This window comes from Glandiceps talaboti, chromosome 14 (assembly GCF_964340395.1).
Source record: "Glandiceps talaboti chromosome 14, keGlaTala1.1, whole genome shotgun sequence".
In the NCBI taxonomy this organism is placed as follows: domain Eukaryota; kingdom Metazoa; phylum Hemichordata; class Enteropneusta; family Spengelidae; genus Glandiceps; species Glandiceps talaboti.
In genome coordinates, this window is record NC_135562.1 from 23,011,561 (window position 1) to 23,033,277 (window position 21,717).

General features: G+C 37.3%; 1 protein-coding gene across 2 annotated transcripts in view; it reads left to right on the top strand.

Moving 5' to 3' along the window:
• LOC144445461 (diphosphoinositol polyphosphate phosphohydrolase 2-like) overlaps window positions 1–21,717 on the top strand; it is a 45,446-nt gene that overhangs the window by 7,477 nt on the left and 16,252 nt on the right. For both annotated transcript variants that reach the window (XM_078135020.1, XM_078135021.1), the window contains exons 2-3: window positions 14,186–14,296; window positions 18,921–19,050. In XM_078135020.1, the coding sequence (XP_077991146.1) occupies window positions 14,186–14,296; window positions 18,921–19,050 (241 nt within the window). The remainder of the gene's footprint in view (window positions 1–14,185; window positions 14,297–18,920; window positions 19,051–21,717) is intronic.

The window sequence follows — 21,717 nt, forward strand, 5'->3', positions numbered from 1 at the left end:
ATGTTCACAGGGATGTTCATAGTCAGGGATGTTCATAGTCAGGGATGTTTATAGTCAGGGATGTTTATAGTCAGAGATGTTTATAGTCAGGGATGTTCATAGTCAGAGATGTTTATAGTCAGAGATGTTCATACTAGTCAGAGATGTTCATAGTCAGGGATGTTCATAGTCAGAGATGTTCATAGTCAGAGATGTTCATAGTCAGGGATGTTCATAGTCAGAGATGTTTATAGTCAGGGATGTTTATAGTCAGGGATGTTTATAGTCAGGGATGTTTATAGTCAGAGATGTTCATAGTCAGAGATGTTCATAGTCAGGGATGTTCATAGTCAGGGATGTTCATAGTCAGAGATGTTCATAGTCAGAGATGTTCATAGTCAGAGATGTTCATAGTCAGGGATGTTCATAGTCAGAGATGTTCATAGTCAGGGATGTTTATAGTCAGGGATGTTTATAGTCAGGGATGTTTATAGTCAGGGATGTTTATAGTCAGGGATGTTTATAGTCAGAGATGTTCATAGTCAGAGATGTTCATAGTCAGGGATGTTCATAGTCAGAGATGTTTATAGTCAGAGATGTTTATAGTCAGGGATGTTTATAGTCAGAGATGTTTATAGTCAGAGATGTTTATAGTCAGGGATGTTTATAGTCAGAGATGTTCATAGTCAGAGATGTTTATAGTCAGAGATGTTCACAGGGATGTTCATAGTCAGGGATGTTTATAGTCAGAGATGTTCATAGTCAGAGATGTTTATAGTCAGAGATGTTTATAGTCAGGGATGTTTATAGTCAGGGATGTTTATAGTCAGGGATGTTTATAGTCAGGGATGTTTATAGTCAGGGATGTTTATAGTCAGGGATGTTTATAGTCAGGGATGTTTATAGTCAGAGATGTTTATAGTCAGGGATGTTTATAGTCAGGGATGTTTATAGTCAGAGATGTTTATAGTCAGGGATGTTTATAGTCAGGGATGTTTATAGTCAGGGATGTTTATAGTCAGAGATGTTCATAGTCAGGGATGTTCATAGTCAGAGATGTTCATAGTCAGGGATGTTTATAGTCAGGGATGTTTATAGTCAGAGATGTTTATAGTCAGGGATGTTTATAGTCAGGGATGTTTATAGTCAGAGATGTTCATAGTCAGGGATGTTCATAGTCAGAGATGTTTATAGTCAGGGATGTTTATAGTCAGGGATGTTTATAGTCAGGGATGTTTATAGTCAGAGATGTTTATAGTCAGGGATGTTCATAGTCAGAGATGTTTATAGTCAGGGATGTTTATAGTCAGGGATGTTTATAGTCAGAGATGTTCATAGTCAGGGATGTTCATAGTCAGGGATGTTTATAGTCAGGGATGTTTATAGTCAGAGATGTTTATAGTCAGGGATGTTTATAGTCAGGGATGTTTATAGTCAGGGATGTTTATAGTCAGAGATGTTTATAGTCAGAGATGTTTATAGTCAGGGATGTTCATAGTCAGAGATGTTTATAGTCAGGGATGTTTATAGTCAGGGATGTTTATAGTCAGAGATGTTTATAGTCAGGGATGTTTATAGTCAGGGATGTTCATAGTCAGAGATGTTCATAGTCAGGGATGTTTATAGTCAGGGATGTTCATAGTCAGGGATGTTTATAGTCAGGGATGTTCATAGTCAGAGATGTTCATAGTCAGGGATGTTTATAGTCAGGGATGTTTATAGTCAGGGATGTTCATAGTCAGGGATGTTTATAGTCAGGGATGTTTATAGTCAGGGATGTTTATAGTCAGGGATGTTCATAGTCAGAGATGTTTATAGTCAGGGATGTTTATAGTCAGAGATGTTCATAGTCAGAGATGTTTATAGTCAGGGATGTTTATAGTCAGAGATGTTCATAGTCAGAGATGTTCATAGTCAGAGATGTTTATAGTCAGAGATGTTCATAGTCAGAGATGTTCATAGTCAGGGATGTTTATAGTCAGGGATGTTTATAGTCAGGGATGTTTATAGTCAGGGATGTTTATAGTCAGGGATGTTCATAGTCAGAGATGTTCATAGTCAGGGATGTTTATAGTCAGGGATGTTTATAGTCAGGGATGTTCATAGTCAGAGATGTTTATAGTCAGGGATGTTTATAGTCAGGGATGTTTATAGTCAGAGATGTTTATAGTCAGAGATGTTTATAGTCAGAGATGTTTATAGTCAGGGATGTTTATAGTCAGAGATGTTCATAGTCAGAGATGTTCATAGTCAGAGATGTTCATAGTCAGAGATGTTTATAGTCAGGGATGTTCATAGTCAGAGATGTTCATAGTCAGGGATGTTTATAGTCAGGGATGTTTATAGTCAGGGATGTTCATAGTCAGAGATGTTTATAGTCAGGGATGTTTATAGTCAGGGATGTTTATAGTCAGAGATGTTTATAGTCAGAGATGTTTATAGTCAGAGATGTTTATAGTCAGGGATGTTTATAGTCAGAGATGTTTATAGTCAGAGATGTTTATAGTCAGGGATGTTTATAGTCAGGGATGTTTATAGTCAGAGATGTTTATAGTCAGAGATGTTTATAGTCAGAGATGTTTATAGTCAGGGATGTTTATAGTCAGAGATGTTTATAGTCAGAGATGTTCATAGTCAGGGATGTTCATAGTCAGGGATGTTTATAGTCAGGGATGTTCATAGTCAGGGATGTTCATAGTCAGAGATGTTCATAGTCAGGGATGTTCACAGTCAGAGATGTTCATAGTCAGAGATGTTTATAGTCAGGGATGTTTATAGTCAGGGATGTTCATAGTCAGAGATGTTTATAGTCAGGGATGTTCATAGTCAGAGATGTTTATAGTCAGAGATGTTCATAGTCAGGGATGTTCATAGTCAGAGATGTTCATAGTCAGAGATGTTCACAGGGATGTTTATAGTCAGAGATGTTTATAGTCAGGGATGTTTATAGTCAGAGATGTTTATAGTCAGAGATGTTTATAGTCAGAGATGTTCATAGTCAGAGATGTTCACAGGGATGTTCATAGTCAGGGATGTTCATAGTCAGGGATGTTCATAGTCAGAGATGTTCATAGTCAGGGATGTTTATAGTCAGAGATGTTTATAGTCAGAGATGTTTATAGTCAGAGATGTTTATAGTCAGAGATGTTCATAGTCAGAGATGTTCACAGGGATGTTCATAGTCAGGGATGTTCATAGTCAGGGATGTTCATAGTCAGAGATGTTCATAGTCAGGGATGTTTATAGTCAGAGATGTTTATAGTCAGAGATGTTTATAGTCAGAGATGTTCATAGTCAGAGATGTTCACAGGGATGTTCATAGTCAGGGATGTTCATAGTCAGGGATGTTCATAGTCAGAGATGTTTATAGTCAGAGATGTTCATAATCAGAGATGTTCACAGAGATGTTCATAGTCAGAGATGTTCATAGTCAGAGATGTTTATAGTCAGAGATGTTTATAGTCAGGGATGTTCATAGTCAGGGATGTTCATAGTCAGAGATGTTCATAGTCAGAGATGTTCATAGTCAGAGATGTTCACAGGGATGTTCATAGTCAGGGATGTTCATAGTCAGGGATGTTCATAGTCAGAGATGTTCATAGTCAGAGATGTTTATAGTCAGAGATGTTCATAATCAGAGATGTTCACAGGGATGTTCATAGTCAGGGATGTTCATAGTCAGAGATGTTCATAGTCAGAGATGTTCATAGTCAGAGATGTTCATAGTCAGAGATGTTCATTGTCAGAGATGTTCATAGTCAGAGATGTTCATAGTCAGGGATGTTTATAGTCAGGGATGTTCATAGTCAGGGATGTTCATAGTCAGAGATGTTTATAGTCAGAGATGTTTATAGTCAGGGATGTTCATAGTCAGAGATGTTCACAGGGATGTTCATAGTCAGGGATGTTCATAGTCAGGGATGTTCATAGTCAGAGATGTTCATAGTCAGAGATGTTTATAGTCAGAGATGTTCATAATCAGAGATGTTCACAGGGATGTTCATAGTCAGGGATGTTCACAGAGATGTTCATAGTCAGAGATGTTCATAGTCAGGGATGTTCATAGTCAGAGATGTTCATAGTCAGAGATGTTTATAGTCAGAGATGTTCATAGTCAGAGATGTTCACAGGGATGTTCATAGTCAGGGATGTTCATAGTCAGGGATGTTCATAGTCAGAGATGTTCATAGTCAGAGATGTTTATAGTCAGAGATGTTCATAGTCAGGGATGTTCACAGGGATGTTCATAGTCAGGGATGTTCATAGTCAGGGATGTTCATAGTCAGAGATGTTCATAGTCAGAGATGTTTATAGTCAGAGATGTTCATAGTCAGAGATGTTCACAGGGATGTTCATAGTCAGGGATGTTCACAGAGATGTTCATAGTCAGAGATGTTCACAGGGATGTTCATAGTCAGGGATGTTCACAGAGATGTTCATAGTCAGAGATGTTCATAGTCAGGGATGTTCACAGGGATGTTCATAGTCAGAGATGTTCACAGGGATGTTCATAGTCAGAGATGTTTATAGTCAGAGATGTTTATAGTCAGGGATGTTCACAGGGATGTTCACAGGGATGTTCATAGTCAGGGATGTTCATAGTCAGGGATGTTCATAATCAGAGATGTTTATAGTCAGAGATGTTCATAGTCAGAGATGTTTATAGTCAGAGATGTTCATCGTCAGAGATGTTTATAGTCAGGGATGTTCACAGGGATGTTTATAGTCAGAGATGTTTATAGTCAGGGATGTTCATAGTCAGAGATGTTTATAGTCAGGGATGTTTATAGTCAGGGATGTTCACAGGGATGTTCATAGTCAGAGATGTTCATAGTCAGGGATGTTTATAGTCAGAGATGTTCATCGTCAGAGATGTTCACAGGGATGTTCATAGTCAGAGATGTTCATAGTCAGGGATGTTTATAGTCAGAGATGTTTATAGTCAGAGATGTTCATAGTCAGAGATGTTCATAGTCAGGGATGTTTATAGTCAGAGATGTTCATCGTCAGAGATGTTCACAGGGATGTTCATAGTCAGAGATGTTCATAGTCAGGGATGTTTATAGTCAGAGATGTTCATAGTCAGAGATGTTCACAGGGATGTTCATAGTCAGAGATGTTCATAGTCAGGGATGTTTATAGTCAGAGATGTTCATCGTCAGAGATGTTCACAGGGATGTTCATAGTCAGAGATGTTCATACTAGTCAGAGATGTTCATAGTCAGGGATGTTCACAGGGATGTTCATAGTCAGAGATGTTCACAGGGATGTTCATAGTCAGAGATGTTTATAGTCAGGGATGTTCATAATCAGAGATGTTCATAGTCAGAGATGTTCATAGTCAGATATGTTTATAGTCAGGGATGTTCATAGTCAGAGATGTTTATAGTCAGGGATGTTCATAATCAGAGATGTTCATAGTCAGGGATGTTCATAGTCAGAGATGTTTATAGTCAGGGATGTTCATAGTCAGAGATGTTCATAGTCAGGGATGTTCATAGTCAGAGATGTTCATAGTCAGGGATGTTCATAGTCAGGGATGTTCATAGTCAGAGATGTTCATAGTCAGAGATGTTCATACTAGTCAGAGATGTTCATAGTCAGAGATGTTCATAGTCAGAGATGTTCATAGTCAGAGATGTTCATAGTCAGGGATGTTCATAGTCAGAGATGTTCATAGTGAGAGATGTTCATAGTCAGAGATGTTCATAGTCAGAGATGTTCATAGTCAGAGATGTTCATAGTCAGAGATGTTCATCGTCAGAGATGTTCATACTAGTCAGGGATGTTCATAGTCAGAGATGTTTATAGTCAGAGATGTTCATCGTCAGAGATGTTCACAGGGATGTTCATAGTCAGGGATGTTCACAGGGATGTTCATAGTCAGAGATGTTCACAGGGATGTTCATAGTCAGAGATGTTCACAGGGATGTTCATAGTCAGGGATGTTTATAGTCAGAGATGTTCACAGAGATGTTTATAGTCAGGGATGTTTATAGTCAGAGATGTTTATAGTCAGAGATGTTCATAGTCAGGGATGTTCATAGTCAGAGATGTTCACAGAGATGTTTATAGTCAGGGATGTTTATAGTCAGAGATGTTTATAGTCAGAGATGTTTATAGTCAGGGATGTTTATAGTCAGAGATGTTTATAGTCAGGGATGTTCATAGTCAGAGATGTTCACAGAGATGTTTATAGTCAGGGATGTTTATAGTCAGGGATGTTTATAGTCAGAGATGTTTATAGTCAGAGATGTTTATAGTCAGAGATGTTTATAGTCAGAGATGTTCACAGAGATGTTTATAGTCAGGGATGTTTATAGTCAGAGATGTTTATAGTCAGAGATGTTCATAGTCAGGGATGTTTATAGTCAGAGATGTTCACAGAGATGTTTATAGTCAGGGATGTTCATAGTCAGAGATGTTCATAGTCAGGGATGTTTATAGTCAGAGATGTTCACAGGGATGTTTATAGTCAGAGATGTTCATAGTCAGGGATGTTCACAGGGATGTTCATAGTCAGAGATGTTCATAGTCAGAGATGTTCATAGTCAGAGATGTTCACAGGGATGTTCATAGTCAGGGATGTTTATAGTCAGAGATGTTCATAGTCAGAGATGTTTATAGTCAGAGATGTTTATAGTCAGGGATGTTCATAGTCAGGGATGTTTATAGTCAGAGATGTTTATAGTCAGAGATGTTTATAGTCAGAGATGTTTATAGTCAGAGATGTTTATAGTCAGGGATGTTCACAGGGATGTTCATAGTCAGGGATGTTCATAGTCAGAGATGTTCATAGTCAGAGATGTTTATAGTCAGGGATGTTCACAGGGATGTTCATAGTCAGGGATGTTCATAGTCAGAGATGTTCATAGTCAGAGATGTTTATAGTCAGGGATGTTCACAGGGATGTTCATAGTCAGAGATGTTCATAGTCAGGGATGTTTATAGTCAGAGATGTTTATAGTCAGGGATGTTCACAGGGATGTTCATAGTCAGGGATGTTCATAGTCAGAGATGTTCATAGTCAGAGATGTTTATAGTCAGGGATGTTCACAGGGATGTTCATAGTCAGGGATGTTCATAGTCAGAGATGTTCATAGTCAGAGATGTTTATAGTCAGGGATGTTCACAGGGATGTTCATAGTCAGGGATGTTCATAGTCAGAGATGTTCATAGTCAGAGATGTTTATAGTCAGGGATGTTCACAGGGATGTTCATAGTCAGAGATGTTCATAGTCAGGGATGTTTATAGTCAGGGATGTTTATAGTCAGGGATGTTTATAGTCAGAGATGTTCATAGTCAGGGATGTTCATAGTCAGAGATGTTTATAGTCAGGGATGTTTATAGTCAGGGATGTTTATAGTCAGAGATGTTCATAGTCAGAGATGTTTATAGTCAGAGATGTTTATAGTCAGAGATGTTTATAGTCAGAGATGTTCATAGTCAGAGATGTTCATAGTCAGGGATGTTCATAGTCAGGGATGTTTATAGTCAGAGATGTTCATAGTCAGAGATGTTTATAGTCAGAGATGTTCATAGTCAGAGATGTTTATAGTCAGGGATGTTTATAGTCAGAGATGTTCATAGTCAGAGATGTTCACAGGGATGTTCATACTAGTCAGGGATGTTCATAGTCAGAGATGTTCACAGTCAGAGATGTTCACAGGGATGTTCATAGTCAGAGATGTTCATAGTCAGAGATGTTCATAGTCAGAGATGTTCATAGTCAGAGATGTTCATAGTCAGGGATGTTCATAGTCAGAGATGTTTATAGTCAGGGATGTTCATAGTCAGAGATGTTCACAGGGATGTTCATAGTCAGAGATGTTCATAGTCAGAGATGTTTATAGTCAGGGATGTTCATCGTCAGAGATGTTCACAGGGATGTTTATAGTCAGAGATGTTCATAGTCAGAGATGTTCATTGTCAGAGATGTTCACAGGGATGTTCATAGTCAGGGATGTTCACAGGGATGTTCATAGTCAGAGATGTTCACAGAGATGTTCATAGTCAGAGATGTTCACAGGGATGTTCATAGTCAGAGATGTTCACAGGGATGTTCATAGTCAGGGATGTTCATAGTCAGAGATGTTCATAGTCAGGGATGTTCACAGGGATGTTCACAGGGATGTTCATAGTCAGAGATGTTCATAGTCAGAGATGTTCATAGTCAGGGATGTTCACAGGGATGTTCACAGAGATGTTCATAGTCAGAGATGTTCATAGTCAGAGATGTTCACAGGGATGTTCATAGTCAGGGATGTTCATAGTCAGGGATGTTCATAGTCAGAGATGTTCATCGTCAGAGATGTTCATACTAGTCAGAGATGTTCATAGTCAGAGATGTTCACAGAGATGTTCATAGTCAGAGATGTTCACAGGGATGTTCATAGTCAGAGATGTTCATAGTCAGAGATGTTCATAGTCAGGGATGTTCATAGTCAAAGATGTTCACAGGGATGTTCATAGTCAGAGATGTTCATAGTCAGAGATGTTCACAGGGATGTTTATAGTCAGGGATGTTCATAGTCAGGGATGTTAACAGGGATGTTCATAGTCAGAGATGTTCACAGGGATGTTCATAGTCAGAGATGTTCATAGTCAGAGATGTTCATAGTCAGGGATGTTCATAGTCAGAGATGTTCATACTAGTCAGGGATGTTCATACTAGTCAGGGATGTTCATACTAGTCAGAGATGTTCATAGTCAGAGATGTTCATAGTCAGAGATGTACATAGTCAGAGATGTTCATAGTCAGATGTTCATAATCAGAGATGTTCATAGTCAGGGATGTTCACAGGGATGTTCATAGTCAGGGATGTTCATACATTATGTTGTTAGGGGTGTTCACATTCACAGGGATGTTCAGTTAATTAGGTTATAGTCAGGGGTACAATATACATAATTGTTTGTTGTAAGTTCATATGTAACTTCATACATGTACATGTAGTTGGAATGTTCACAATTTATAAGCAGGGGTCCATGTAATACTAATATTTATTTCTTATCGAGCGCATTACATTAAAACAACCTCAATGCGCTGAACAAAAGTATAAAATTATTTTAAAAGGTACATATGCACAAGTATAAACATAATATGAAACAGGATAAACATACAAAGACACGGAATGACAATTAAAAGACTGAAATATAAAAAAGTTAAAAGTTAATGATAATGAGATCTAAAAAGATGATATTTTAAGGCAGATTTAAAACTGTTCAAAGTATGAGAAGAACGAAGACATGATGGCAGGGCATTCCAAAAGCGTGGGCCACAAATAGAGAAGGCCTGATCACCATAGTATGCAGTGTTCCCTATCGGTTGATGCAAATTCACCACGCCACCGGATTGCGACCGAAGGGAATGACGGGTGGATCTAATCATTAATAAATCGCCTAGATATGAAGGCCCAAACCCATTAAGAACTTTAAAAAACAATACAGAGTACTTTGAATTCAATGTGCTTCTGAATAGGTAGCCAGTGTAATGAATGAAGAACTGGGGTAATACATGTAAACACCAAGATTGCAAACAACATTAGATGGTTGTATATCGACATCGCCAATCCGTATCTCACACCGGGGTGCCGGACCTGCACCACCAAATTTAGAAGAAAAATGCACAATTTCTGTTTTACCGTCGTTAAGACAGAGCATATTATCACGCATCCACTGCCTAACTTCACTTATGCATAACTCAATCACTGAAGTTGGAACCCGGTCAATCACTGAAGTCAGAACCCGGTCACCCTCACACGTGAGATACAGTTCGGAATCGTCCGCATACATGACACAATTTAAACCATGACGGATTATGATATCCTCCAAGGGGGCTGTGTAAAGCATGAACAAAACAGGTCCGAGGACGGAGCCTTGGGGACAAACGAGAGACCGTGCCTTTGACACGACTGCTCCAACACTCACAGATTGGAATCGATCAATCAAATAGGAACGAAACCACTCCAAGGCTGAGCCCTTGATGTCAAATCTATTACGCAATCTGTTTAACTCTTTCACCCCCATTGGCCTCATGGGATTGTTTGTGCTCCACCAGCCCCCTCACTAACATAAAGTGAGAGTGAGTGGTATGCAATCAAATTGATACAAAAATACTTAGAATTGCCCAATCTTTGAAAATTAGGTATCATTTTACTGGAAAATAAATTGTCTATATCATACTTACAAATAAACACATTCAAATATCACATTCACAACTGAAATTTGGGTTAAAATAAGAAAATATTGGTAAAAAACCTGTGTTGTTTATTTATTGACATGTCACAAATAAACAAAACATTTATATTACAAACAAAATTCAAAATACCAACATTTATGTTTCTACAAAATTCTGTATACTGGTTAAATGGTCAAAATCGGTGAAAATTTGGCAGAAAATGTTATTTTCAGTCATATTAAATTTGAACAGAAAAAAATAACGGCTCTCTAATCTGATTACGACGCAATTAGTCGGTCCCGCACCGACAATGAAAGGGATAAAAATACCTGAAGTCGTTGCACCAATACCTTCAGAAAAATCAGTTTGTGTAATTATATATCATTATTTGACAGAACAACAAAAAATTATCACCAAATTTATGCTCAAAATCAGTAAAAAATGCCCACAAGTTGGTAGTATACGAGTCCGAATCGGGACGCCAAAGTGGCGCTTTTTGCCAACATGCTTTACCCACAAAACCAAATATGCAGTCGGGACTTTGAAGTTACGTTGCGATAATCTGATCCTTCCATTTCCTGCATTGAGTTCACCCAGTCATCTCCTTGTATAAAACATCGTATTCATAGTCAAAATTGAGGGGAAATTTCTATGAACAGCACCGTTATTTACATTGTAAGTTACGTTAGGGGAGACACACAAAAAATCTGATTCGTAAAATCGCCCGTATCATGCATAAATTTCCCTCCACTGACCTTCACACGCTGAGCTAGTACAAATACAAGTCATTACTGAGATGTAACAATGCATGATCTGATGCATGATCTGATGGTAACAGCCAGTCACTGGTGAAATTGTGAATGCACACGTCCAATGATCTGGTTATAATGAGATCCAGTGTGTGTCCTTTATCATGTGTTGGAAACTGTGTTGCTCCAAACCAAAAGAGTGTAAAAGTCGTTAAAATGTGTGGCATCATTATTGCTAGGGTCATCGGTATGTATGTTACAATCCCCAGCAATGACAAGATGGCCTCTTGCGTGAATGATATCTTCAATAACGGTTGCAAATTCATCAAGAAAATCAGTTACTGTCCACTTACAGCTTTTATGCGAATGCGGAGGTCAAAAATGACAATCAGACGAATTGTCAATGATGCAAGATTCATATTGCAACCAGTAACTCAAATCAAAAGTCTTAAAGGAGGATGTTTTGTTCATTCTAAACTCGAGATTTTTCTCAAGGCAATGATAGCAACACCACCTCCCTTCCGACAAGTACGCGGTATTTGATGAATATTATAGCCATCAATACTGGAAGAGAAACGAGCATGTAACAGGGGTCGAAATAATGAAAAAATTTCACTTGTCCACTGGGCAAGTAGAAAACAAAAAGTACTTGCCCAAATCAAAAAGTGCTTGCCCATTCCAAATAGTGGGGTATTTTTGTGTGGCTTACAAATGCACTGATTGATTGGGCTTTCTTTTGTTTATTATCAAAAAATATCACTTTGAAAGTTTCTGTGGGTACTGAAAAGTTCTCTCCACAATAAACAGGTGTCCTAAATAATATTGTCATGGCCTAATTAATATTCATACTATAGCATAGCATATAATTTTTGGTTCACTTGTAAAAAGTAGTTGTTAAAATAATTTTTTCAGCACTTTCATAAGCTATGAATATAAAAATTAACATTTATTTCAACACTGTTGTAAAATCTTTCTAAATCTAAGTATTTCCTTTTCCACGATGTCAATATATTTTCTTTCCTTCCTCATCCACACCAACTATTTTTCTCCCAGTATGATTTGTTTATATTTTCCTAGTAGTATTTTCAAATAAAATGACTGTTGTAAAATTTGCAGTTGATTCAAACACCCAAAACCTGAAAAATCATGCTGTAATTTACTATTGATGAACAATGAGTCAATGGTCATTCCAGGTATGTTTTCTTGATAGAGTAAACAAAGTACGTCAAGGTCAGCTGGTCCAGATTGTTTTGAAAAGTTGTTAGTCAAGAAAGATGTCTTCTCAATATTGATACAATGTTATAATTTTCCAGACATGCTGGCACCATGGTTATACAATGTATCCAAAATCCTATCAGACATGTGCAGTGTCTGATAAGTACAGCATGAACACAGGCAAAAACACATCCCTGATCAATAATCATAAGAAATTCTCCTTGCCCCTTGGGACAAGTACTTTTCAAAACAACTTGCCCAAGCAAGTTAGCTTCATAAAATATTTTCAGTACAATACATGTAGTAATTTTTTTGGACACAATGCGTAGTCCGATTGTTTGTTTTGATTTCCATGTTGTTGAGAGTCGATCGTTTTCATTGTGATACATCACATGTACATACAGTTGCAATCATATCAAAGTAAAAAGACGCAATGCTCATTATAATGTTGCTATTTTTGTTTCCATTGTTTTGTCTACCTGAACAATTACTGTGTCATGCCAATCACATGTCCAAAGTGGATGGACACAGCAAAGTACAGTCAGCACTTCACGCTCCCAGGTCAAATAACTTTCACAACGTAAGACATGTCTATCCATCAAAAACTCAAACAAAAGTGGTCGGAGACAATACGCAATACACCACAGTGCGGCCGGCTTCAGTGAACACGGGCCGTGCTTTGAAAGAAGATGAAACCACTTCATGTCACTGTGTGGATGGTAATGAACACAGTATAAAATGAAATAAAGTGCGTGTACACATAGCTTTCAAGACGGATGGTTATCCAACAAAACGTTCTGCTCTAACGAATTTGTGGGTCTACTTTCGCGAAGATTTTGAATGGTCATAGATCGTTTTACGACACATGCTACTGTACATCTGAACAACTTGAGAAAATATTATGGGGAACTCTTGAAGTCATTCTCATCCAATCTCTGTATGTTCGATGGGTACCGAAATATTAGATAATTTTCGTTTCGATTAGATTGTCTGCGGGAGCTGTTTTTCACCCAATGAATAGTCATGTCAACAAAGAACGCTGATAACAGCCTTCACTTTATGTAAACAGCACAGCTTCACTAGGACGTAAACAATACGCTGGATTGTCCATGTTGCGGTACAAGACAGCAAGGCATAGTCAGAAAACAAGCACTAAACTTGCAATGCATGGTGGATATTTAAACATTGGTACATGTATACTATTACATATGATGTATACTAGCCATGGCTACATTTGTCTGTGAAATTTACATTGGAAAAAACCTTATAAAGCATTCAATTTTGTCATTCAGTCTCTGTGGTTGACCACCGGCTTCCTCAATCATTCACTGCCAGAGGAACTATCGTTACTGCTAGCGGTCGGTTTGAACGAATTTGGCTAAATCACACCATCAGATGTTAATGCTGGAGTGTACATATGTATTGCTCTACGCTTCAGGAATCTGACCAATATTCATCGTCGGGTTCTGGTGAAAACGGGTTGTGAAGTTGACCTGGTTCGACTATAATGGCTTTGCATGTAAAGATACACTGACGAACGTGTTTGTGTTCCTCAAGTGACGTCACGATGTTCCAAGCGCTGTCCTATCCATATGCAAATGAGAGGTACATGTACTTACCTGAAGGTGTTCTGTGGCTGAGCTGAGAGTGCCTCATTTTTTGCACAATTTCTTGTGTTAGAATTATATTGTACTATTACAAACCCGATTTCCTTTATTTTTATGGCAAAATAAACATAATTACGAAAAAAATTATCAACCTTTGCATGTACACTTTAAATAGTGTTAAAATACAAGACTCGGCATCCATTTTTAATACATTTGTATCACAGACTAAATACCTTATACATGTACTCTTCAAGAGTATAAGGTATTTAGTCTGTGGAAATAACTTTCAGAGGTATGAATCTGTCCGGGTTCAACATAAATTAACAAACCACCATAACCATACATAATATTAATAAACCCTTCAAGAGTATAAGGTATTTAGTCTGTGATACAAATGAATTACAAGTGGATGCTAAAATGTGATTTTTTAAACGATATATTATTGTTGTATTGACAGATTTTACTTGTATCAAGTAGCAGTACACCAGATAAATGGGTTGTACCAGGTGGTGGAGTTGAACCAGAAGAAGACCCAGGTGTAGCAGCAATGAGAGAAACAGTAGAAGAAGTTAGTTCTTTTCATGTGCATATTATTATATTAAAGCTGTACTAGCTGTAACCATAGACAAGAATGAAACACATCAGCAACGTTTGAACTGTAGCCTCATGTAAACATTACTCTATTGTTATGGAAATAACTTTCAGAGGTGTGAATCTGTCCAGGTTCAACATAAATTAACAAACCACCAAAACCATACATAATATTAATAAACGGATAAGTTGTTTATTACCATTTTACCCAGCTATGGTATTGGCAAACGGAAATGAGTATAAAGTGGGTCTCAGATTCAGAATCAGATTCACATTGGAGGACAATAAGAGGCCAGTCTCATGTTGAGTCTCAGGATCAGTCTAATATTCAAACTAGAGATAAAACTGAAAATGCTCCCGTATGAGGGAAAATGTTGTTAATGTGCTTGCTGAGACTTTGAAATGTCTTTCTGTATTGTCGTACCTTTGTGTAATCAATATCTGTAGCAAATTCACTTAAATTCTGTACAGTCCTGGCTCTTATTGCAAAAGTCATCAAATATGCAAATTAGCAATTGAATTGATACCATCATACCTTTGCTTGGTCGATATCTTTATCAAGTTTCATCAAATTTGGTGGTCTTTCTTGGAATACCCTAATTGCCAAAGCTCATTAATTATGCAAATGAGCAATTAATTGACAGCGATAAATTTCATTAAGAACTTTCATATCTGTATGATCAATATCTGTAGCAAGTTTCATCAAATTTGGTGCAGTCTTTCTTGGACTAGGCCCTAATTGCCAAAGTTCATTAATCAATATCTGTGGCAAGTTTCATCAAATTTGATAAAGCCATTCTGGATGCATAACCTGAGTTACAAACATTCATTAATTATGCAAATTAGCCCTTAATTAACTTGACACTAGTTAGCAATTTTTAGTGCTTTTATAGCTTTGTATGATCCATAGTTGTAGCAAGTTTTGTTGTATTTGGTCCAGCCATTATGCATATGTAGCCCCATTTTTGTAAATCATTAATTATGCAAGTCACTCCCACCAAAACCAAATCAGTGCTAAGTAATTTTGGACCTTTGACCTTTACCCATGATGCAATGTTGCTATAAAAAAACAAACCAGATTTAAACTGAATGCCTTCCGTAAGGGTAGAGTCTTGCAATATCATGATTTATGCAAGAAATTTAGCTTTATATCTGTGATTTTTCAAGTCCCAATGAAAGTTAGTTTTCAAAAATGTTGTTCAAATGCCCGCCTCTTATTACCAGCACAGGAAAGCTTGCCATCCTTGACTTCACTCGACTTTCATGATCCCCTGCATACCTGGGATATGGCATGTGTGAGTTGAACTTCCTTCTGTCCCACCACTAGTTTACAAGTCGGTCTGTCTACTCATTGCATGTAGACTATTTCACATTCCTTTAATTACTACGGGAAAATTGTCAAGGTTTTGTTGAGTGGCGCGCCCTCACTGTACAAAATGTACACTAATTATATAGAGGTCAATGTATAGGTCACCATTATTGATACATTGTCACGAAATTTTCTTCCTAGGCTAGGCGAGGCTTGGTCTATTTTCCATATTTTGACCACATACATTTGGGTATAAATTATAGATTATTACACTTGATAAATATGTGAGAGTGTATTTATATCCTGAGATACAGCGCTAGATAAATGATTATGTACAAGCCTTGCAACAATATAATAATCACTGTTGTAAACTTTACTGTTTGAAGTGTACAAAACTTTTAACATATTTGAGACAGTTCCACGTTGTATTTATAAGTATGTGGCAATATTTACATGTAGAAGGTGGCAATGAGCTTCCGAAGGACAAGCCAAAACAGACACCGTGTTTTTTTTAAAGGCTGGTATTAAAGCCTGTAATGTTAGCAGGTTTCCCGATCAATTTACCGGAGTTCCCCATCATGTGTGTGGCCATGTTCAAAGCAAAAATGACGGAAACCATATAAACTACTCTGAAAATGGCATTTTAACTAATAAAGAAGGCAGATATGCTTCGTAAAATATCTTTTGTATGATAGGGATTTTTTTGTAAAAACAGTAAAAAAAATGCGTAGTCTGATTGTTTTCAATTTGATGCATATGATAATGTACGTCCTGTCATGTTGTAATCAACATATAAACTTAGAAATTTTTGTTGCCATTGTTGTATCTGAAAAATTACTGCATCATGCCAAACATGAGTTTATAGTGGGTGACACAGGACAGACACAGTCAACACATCACGCTCCCACATAAAAAAAAAAATCACTCTGTATACGTAAGACATGTTTAGCCATAGTTCTCTTCATCATGTTCAGATTTTTTACACAACCAGTCAGAGACAATACTCAATACACCACGGTAGGGTATATGGGTAGGGCTTCATGGGGGGGGGGGGGGGCTTTTAGTACATGTAAACACTGAAAGAAGATGAAACCGCTCCATGTCATTGTGTGGATGGAAATTGAAATAAAGTGAATACACAGTTTTCAAGAAGGATAGTTATTTGACAAAACTTTCTGCTATGATGACTTTGTAGGTATACGTTCCCTAGAGTTGGAAAGTTGGAAAGCTACATCAGCTGTTGACACAGACGATGAATCTGACTTTGGATTATGTGATTCAGAAATTAGTGAATCGTACAGTGAGGAAGGAGAGGACTGTGATCTCTTAGAGATTGCAGATAATGTAGATTTAATTATTCATTCATTCACCCATATTATCTACAATCTATGGATATGTATTTCTATATGGAATGAATACATTCAGTCTCAGACCACTAGTTACAAATGAAAATCTCTATTCACAGAGTCAAAAATCACTTGGCTGCAAATCCAAAATTTGCTTCCAAGTTATTTTTTGACTTTGTGAGTGGAAATTTTCAATTGTAAGAACAGATTGATGAAATAAAAATGGATGGGATCATAACTTTGGAGGTATAATATGTAGCAATCTGATTAAAATGTCATGTGTTGAAAGAGGCTAGACTGCTATTATCATTTGTTTTGTTTCGGGTGATCGCCACCTTCCCACATCTGACCCTGTGTAACTGAAAATCTTGCTTGAATCTCAAGGATCTTGAAAAGTTTCAACCAATCAGCATGCTACTTTAAAAATCGTTCGGAGAGATGGTGCGGCCACAAACAGGTTGTGTCATCAATGTAATCCTCTGTGTGCATGTATGCTTGTTTGTTTGTTTTTTAAATTTCTCCAGTGTGCGCAGCTGACGACATAACACTCATCCTGATTGGCCACTCAAAAGAGTGAGATTCAAATTAAATTTTCAACACAAAACAATGGTAATAGAGGTAAATAGAGACATCTATCCCCTTTCACCACATGAGATTTAATCAGATTGAATTCTAAGTGACTTCATTCAAGTGTCTACACCCATGCTATCAAATATCAGCTTTCTTTTAGGACTCTGATCTTTGACCTTGAAAGTTTTCTTCAAGGTCAAATAGCCAAATTAGCTTTTTGAATCAAACACTTCAAGTGATGATAATATTATAATCATGACTTGGGTTTGACGATGTGACAATCACAGACATGCATGTCACATAATTTCGCAACCTTGACCTGAATAGCAAAATGGCAGCAATGCTTGTGATAAAAATGTATATTTTGCCTGTTATCTCCAGAAGTTTGATACATATGAACACCATTCAAGTGCCTTCCCTCTATTATCAATGATGAGCTTTTTAATGAGACATTGACCTTTGATCTGACACATATATTGCTTAATTAGTCCCCGCCGGACGAAGTCCGGGACGGGGACTTATGGATTGGGTTCCGTCTGTCCGTCCGTCCGTCCGTCCGTCCGTCCGCAGCCGTTTCTTGGAGATGCCTGGACCGATTTTTTTCAAACTTGGTACAGGGGCAACAAACAATGGCATACATATGCACGTCAATTTGTTTTATGATACGATCCAATATGGCCGCCTAGCAGCCATTTTGTTTGCAAATTTTCCATGTCCAAAGCCATAACTCAGACATGCTTGAACAGATCTCATTCAAAGTTGGTATTAGGACAGTGTTCTATGACATACATGTGCATATCCATTTTCATCATGATACGATCCAATATGGCTGCCTGGCAGCCATTTTGTTTGTGAATTTTCCATGTCCAAAGCCATAACTCAGACATGCTTGAACAGATCTCATTCAAAGTTGGTATTAGGACAGTGTTCTATGACGTACATGTGCATATTCATTGTTGTTGTGATACGATCCAATATGGCCGCCTGGCAGCCATTTTGTTTGCGATTTTTCTATGTCCAAAGCCGTAACTCAGACATGCTTGAACAGACCTCGTTCTAAGTTGGTATTAGGACAGTGTTCTATGACATACATGTGCATATCCATTTTTGTCATGATATAATCCCCCATACCCGACCCATCTTTTATTGTTGTAGGCATGTTCCATGTCCAACAAGCAGACACAACATATCTAAGTCTGTTTGATTTAGGTTCACAAGTGTTGTTGCGTGATCAGAGTAGTGATAATTCCTTAAAATCCAATCATAGCGGGGACTATGTCATTCTCAATGACTTGTTTTACAGTAGGCTGGTGTTAAGACAATACCTTGGTAAAGAGATCTGATACATGTATTATGTACAATGTATTTCACACTAGGCTGGTGTTACAGGAAGGCTGGGACGATGTGTTGGAATATTTGAAAATACAGAGAGAAAACATCGGACAAGAGTGTATGTTTTAGTCGTATCAGAAGAACTTGACTCATGGGAAGATAAAAAACACATGGGTAAGTACATGTACCAATCCTAAGGGGGAAAACACCATAATATAGAACAAGACAGTCCGGAATCAATACTAACTGAATTTCATTTCCTATACTGGAGAACAAGACAGTCCGGAATCCATGCTAACAACTTAAGGTATTTTCACCTCCCTGTAATGGGAGGTTATGTTATGCTTTTGTCTGTCTGTGTCCCTGAGGATGTGTGTGTGAGCATATGTGAGTGTGTACAGTTGTATGTTATTATTATTATTATTATTATTATTAGTCTTTATTTAAACTCGATAGACTGTTGAGCCAAATGGCTCTTCTCACACAGTGTCAAGCAATATAAAAAAATTACACTTTATACATTAAACATGATAAAAAGTACACTGACAACTGCTGAAATAAAAATGTAAAAATGTAGACAGGTATATACTAAAAACACAAAAAGAAACACAAACGGGGTGCCAACCTAGTTATTAAGAAGATGGCGCTTGCAATTTCTTTTGAATGATTGAAGCGAAGAGCTAGATTTAACCTCTATGGGCAGACTATTCCACAATTTAACCCTGTTATACATAAAACTTCTTTTAAAGAATTGGGTCCTATGCCCCGATATATACAAATCCCCTCTGTCCACAGACCTAAGTATTTCGTTCGTGGATCTGCTGAACACCTTTAAAAACGTTCAGATAATCAGGGGCAAGGTTATTCATTACCTTTACATTAAAACTGATTCATTAAAAGATATTCTATCACGAATTGGCAACCACCCTAAAGATTTGAATAAAAAATGACTTGAAATACTAAAATCTTGGTTTAAAATTACTCTAGCAACAGATTTCTGTTGTCTTTCAACACAAGATAATAGAGTGGCTGAACAGTGACCCCATATGTTTGAACAATAATCAAAATGAGGTAAAATGGTCAACATTGCTTTTTTGGTTAAAAATGGCCGCAAACGTTTTAGCTGCAAAAGTTTAAAAGCAACCTTACTACACAATTGACTGACATGTTTATCCCAAGCCAGAGTATCATCAATTGAAACACCTAAAAGCTTGTCATGCTTTACACATTCAAGTTGTTCGTTATCACAAACAATATTCACATGACGGTCTAGTCTAGACTTTTTCTGGGAGGTTCAATAACCATCACTTTAGTCTTTTCAGCATTAATACACATGTTATTATGTCCACACCAACTCAGAATGGATTTCATGTCACCGTTGAGGCTACTTACAAGTGTATGCCATATTACGGCTGACAGCCTGTACAGCAGTATCGTCAGCATACATATACATTTTTGAATTTTCTGAAGCTAGGGGAAGATCATTAATAACAAGAAGGAAGAAAAGAGGGCCTAGAATTGAGCCCTGAGGGACACCAACATTAATTGGAAGGGCATCGCTCAAGGTCCCTTTTAACTGGGATCTATTATTTAAAATATGATGCAAGAAAGTGTATAGTTTTGTCGGAACATCCATACATTTTGAGTTTTTGCAGTAGTATATTATGATTGACAAGGTCAAACGCTTTCCTGAAGTCTATTAATAAAACTCTGATGAGGTTTCCCTTGTCAATTTCATGATACCAATTATTTGAAAGGTAAGTAAGGGCAGTTTGACAGGAATGTAACTAACGAAAACCAGATTGATTGTTGGACGACAGAAAATTATAGAAATGGGTGTGCACGTGTCGTTCCAAAAACTTAGACAAAACAGGTAAGACAGAAATTGGTCAATAATTTGAAACATTATCCATGTCACCTTTTTTAGTCCCCGCCGGACGAAGTCCGGGACGGGGACTTATGGATTGGGTTCTGTCTGTCCGTGCGTGTGTGGGTCCGAAAGCTGATTAGCCAAAATTTTGTTTAATAATTATTTCATACTTCAAGTTTACAAATTCATTCTTTGCCATGAGCATTCAAAATTTTGACAAATATTACAACAACAAAGGTATGTTAAATATTTTGTTTATCACAACAACTCCCTGTAAATAAAGCTTTTACAACAGTACATATATGTATATGTTTGTGGTATACTAGTCTACTTATACTTGGGCATTGATACATGTGATCAGATCACTATCAGTGTTTTCCACACCAATTGTGGTTAGTTTTGTCAGGAAAGCTCAAATTATTTCAAATTATTTCAAACAATATATATGATTAGTTTTCTCAGGGAAGCTACAATTATTTCAAACTAAATGTCCAGAGATGATTAGACTTTTAAAAAGTTTGCGTACACCAGGGATGTCACGTATATATATACCTACATGGTGTCACATCTGGCCAAAATCTCATGATATGTGAGACTTACATGTACTATACTTTACTATGGACGACTTCAAAAACTTGTGAGATTTTGTGATGTCATTACATGTACCCGCCATGTTGGAATTTTGTATGCAGTCACCCTGTTTGAACTCCCTGATATACGATGGCCAACTATTAACCTAAAAGTGTTTTCAGAGTAAATTCAAACATAAACCCAATGATTGGAGACAGCATCCCTACTTTATCAAAAGGTATACGTGTCTGTTATACTTTTTTGACGACGTTGAAGAATACAAGTCGAAAGTCTATAGCGTCACATTTGTTATGTGATCATAGACAGTTGTGAATGATTATTTTACCATCAAGATTGAGCGAGAATTTCTGTTTGCCACTGTGGCGAACAGAGCAAAATAT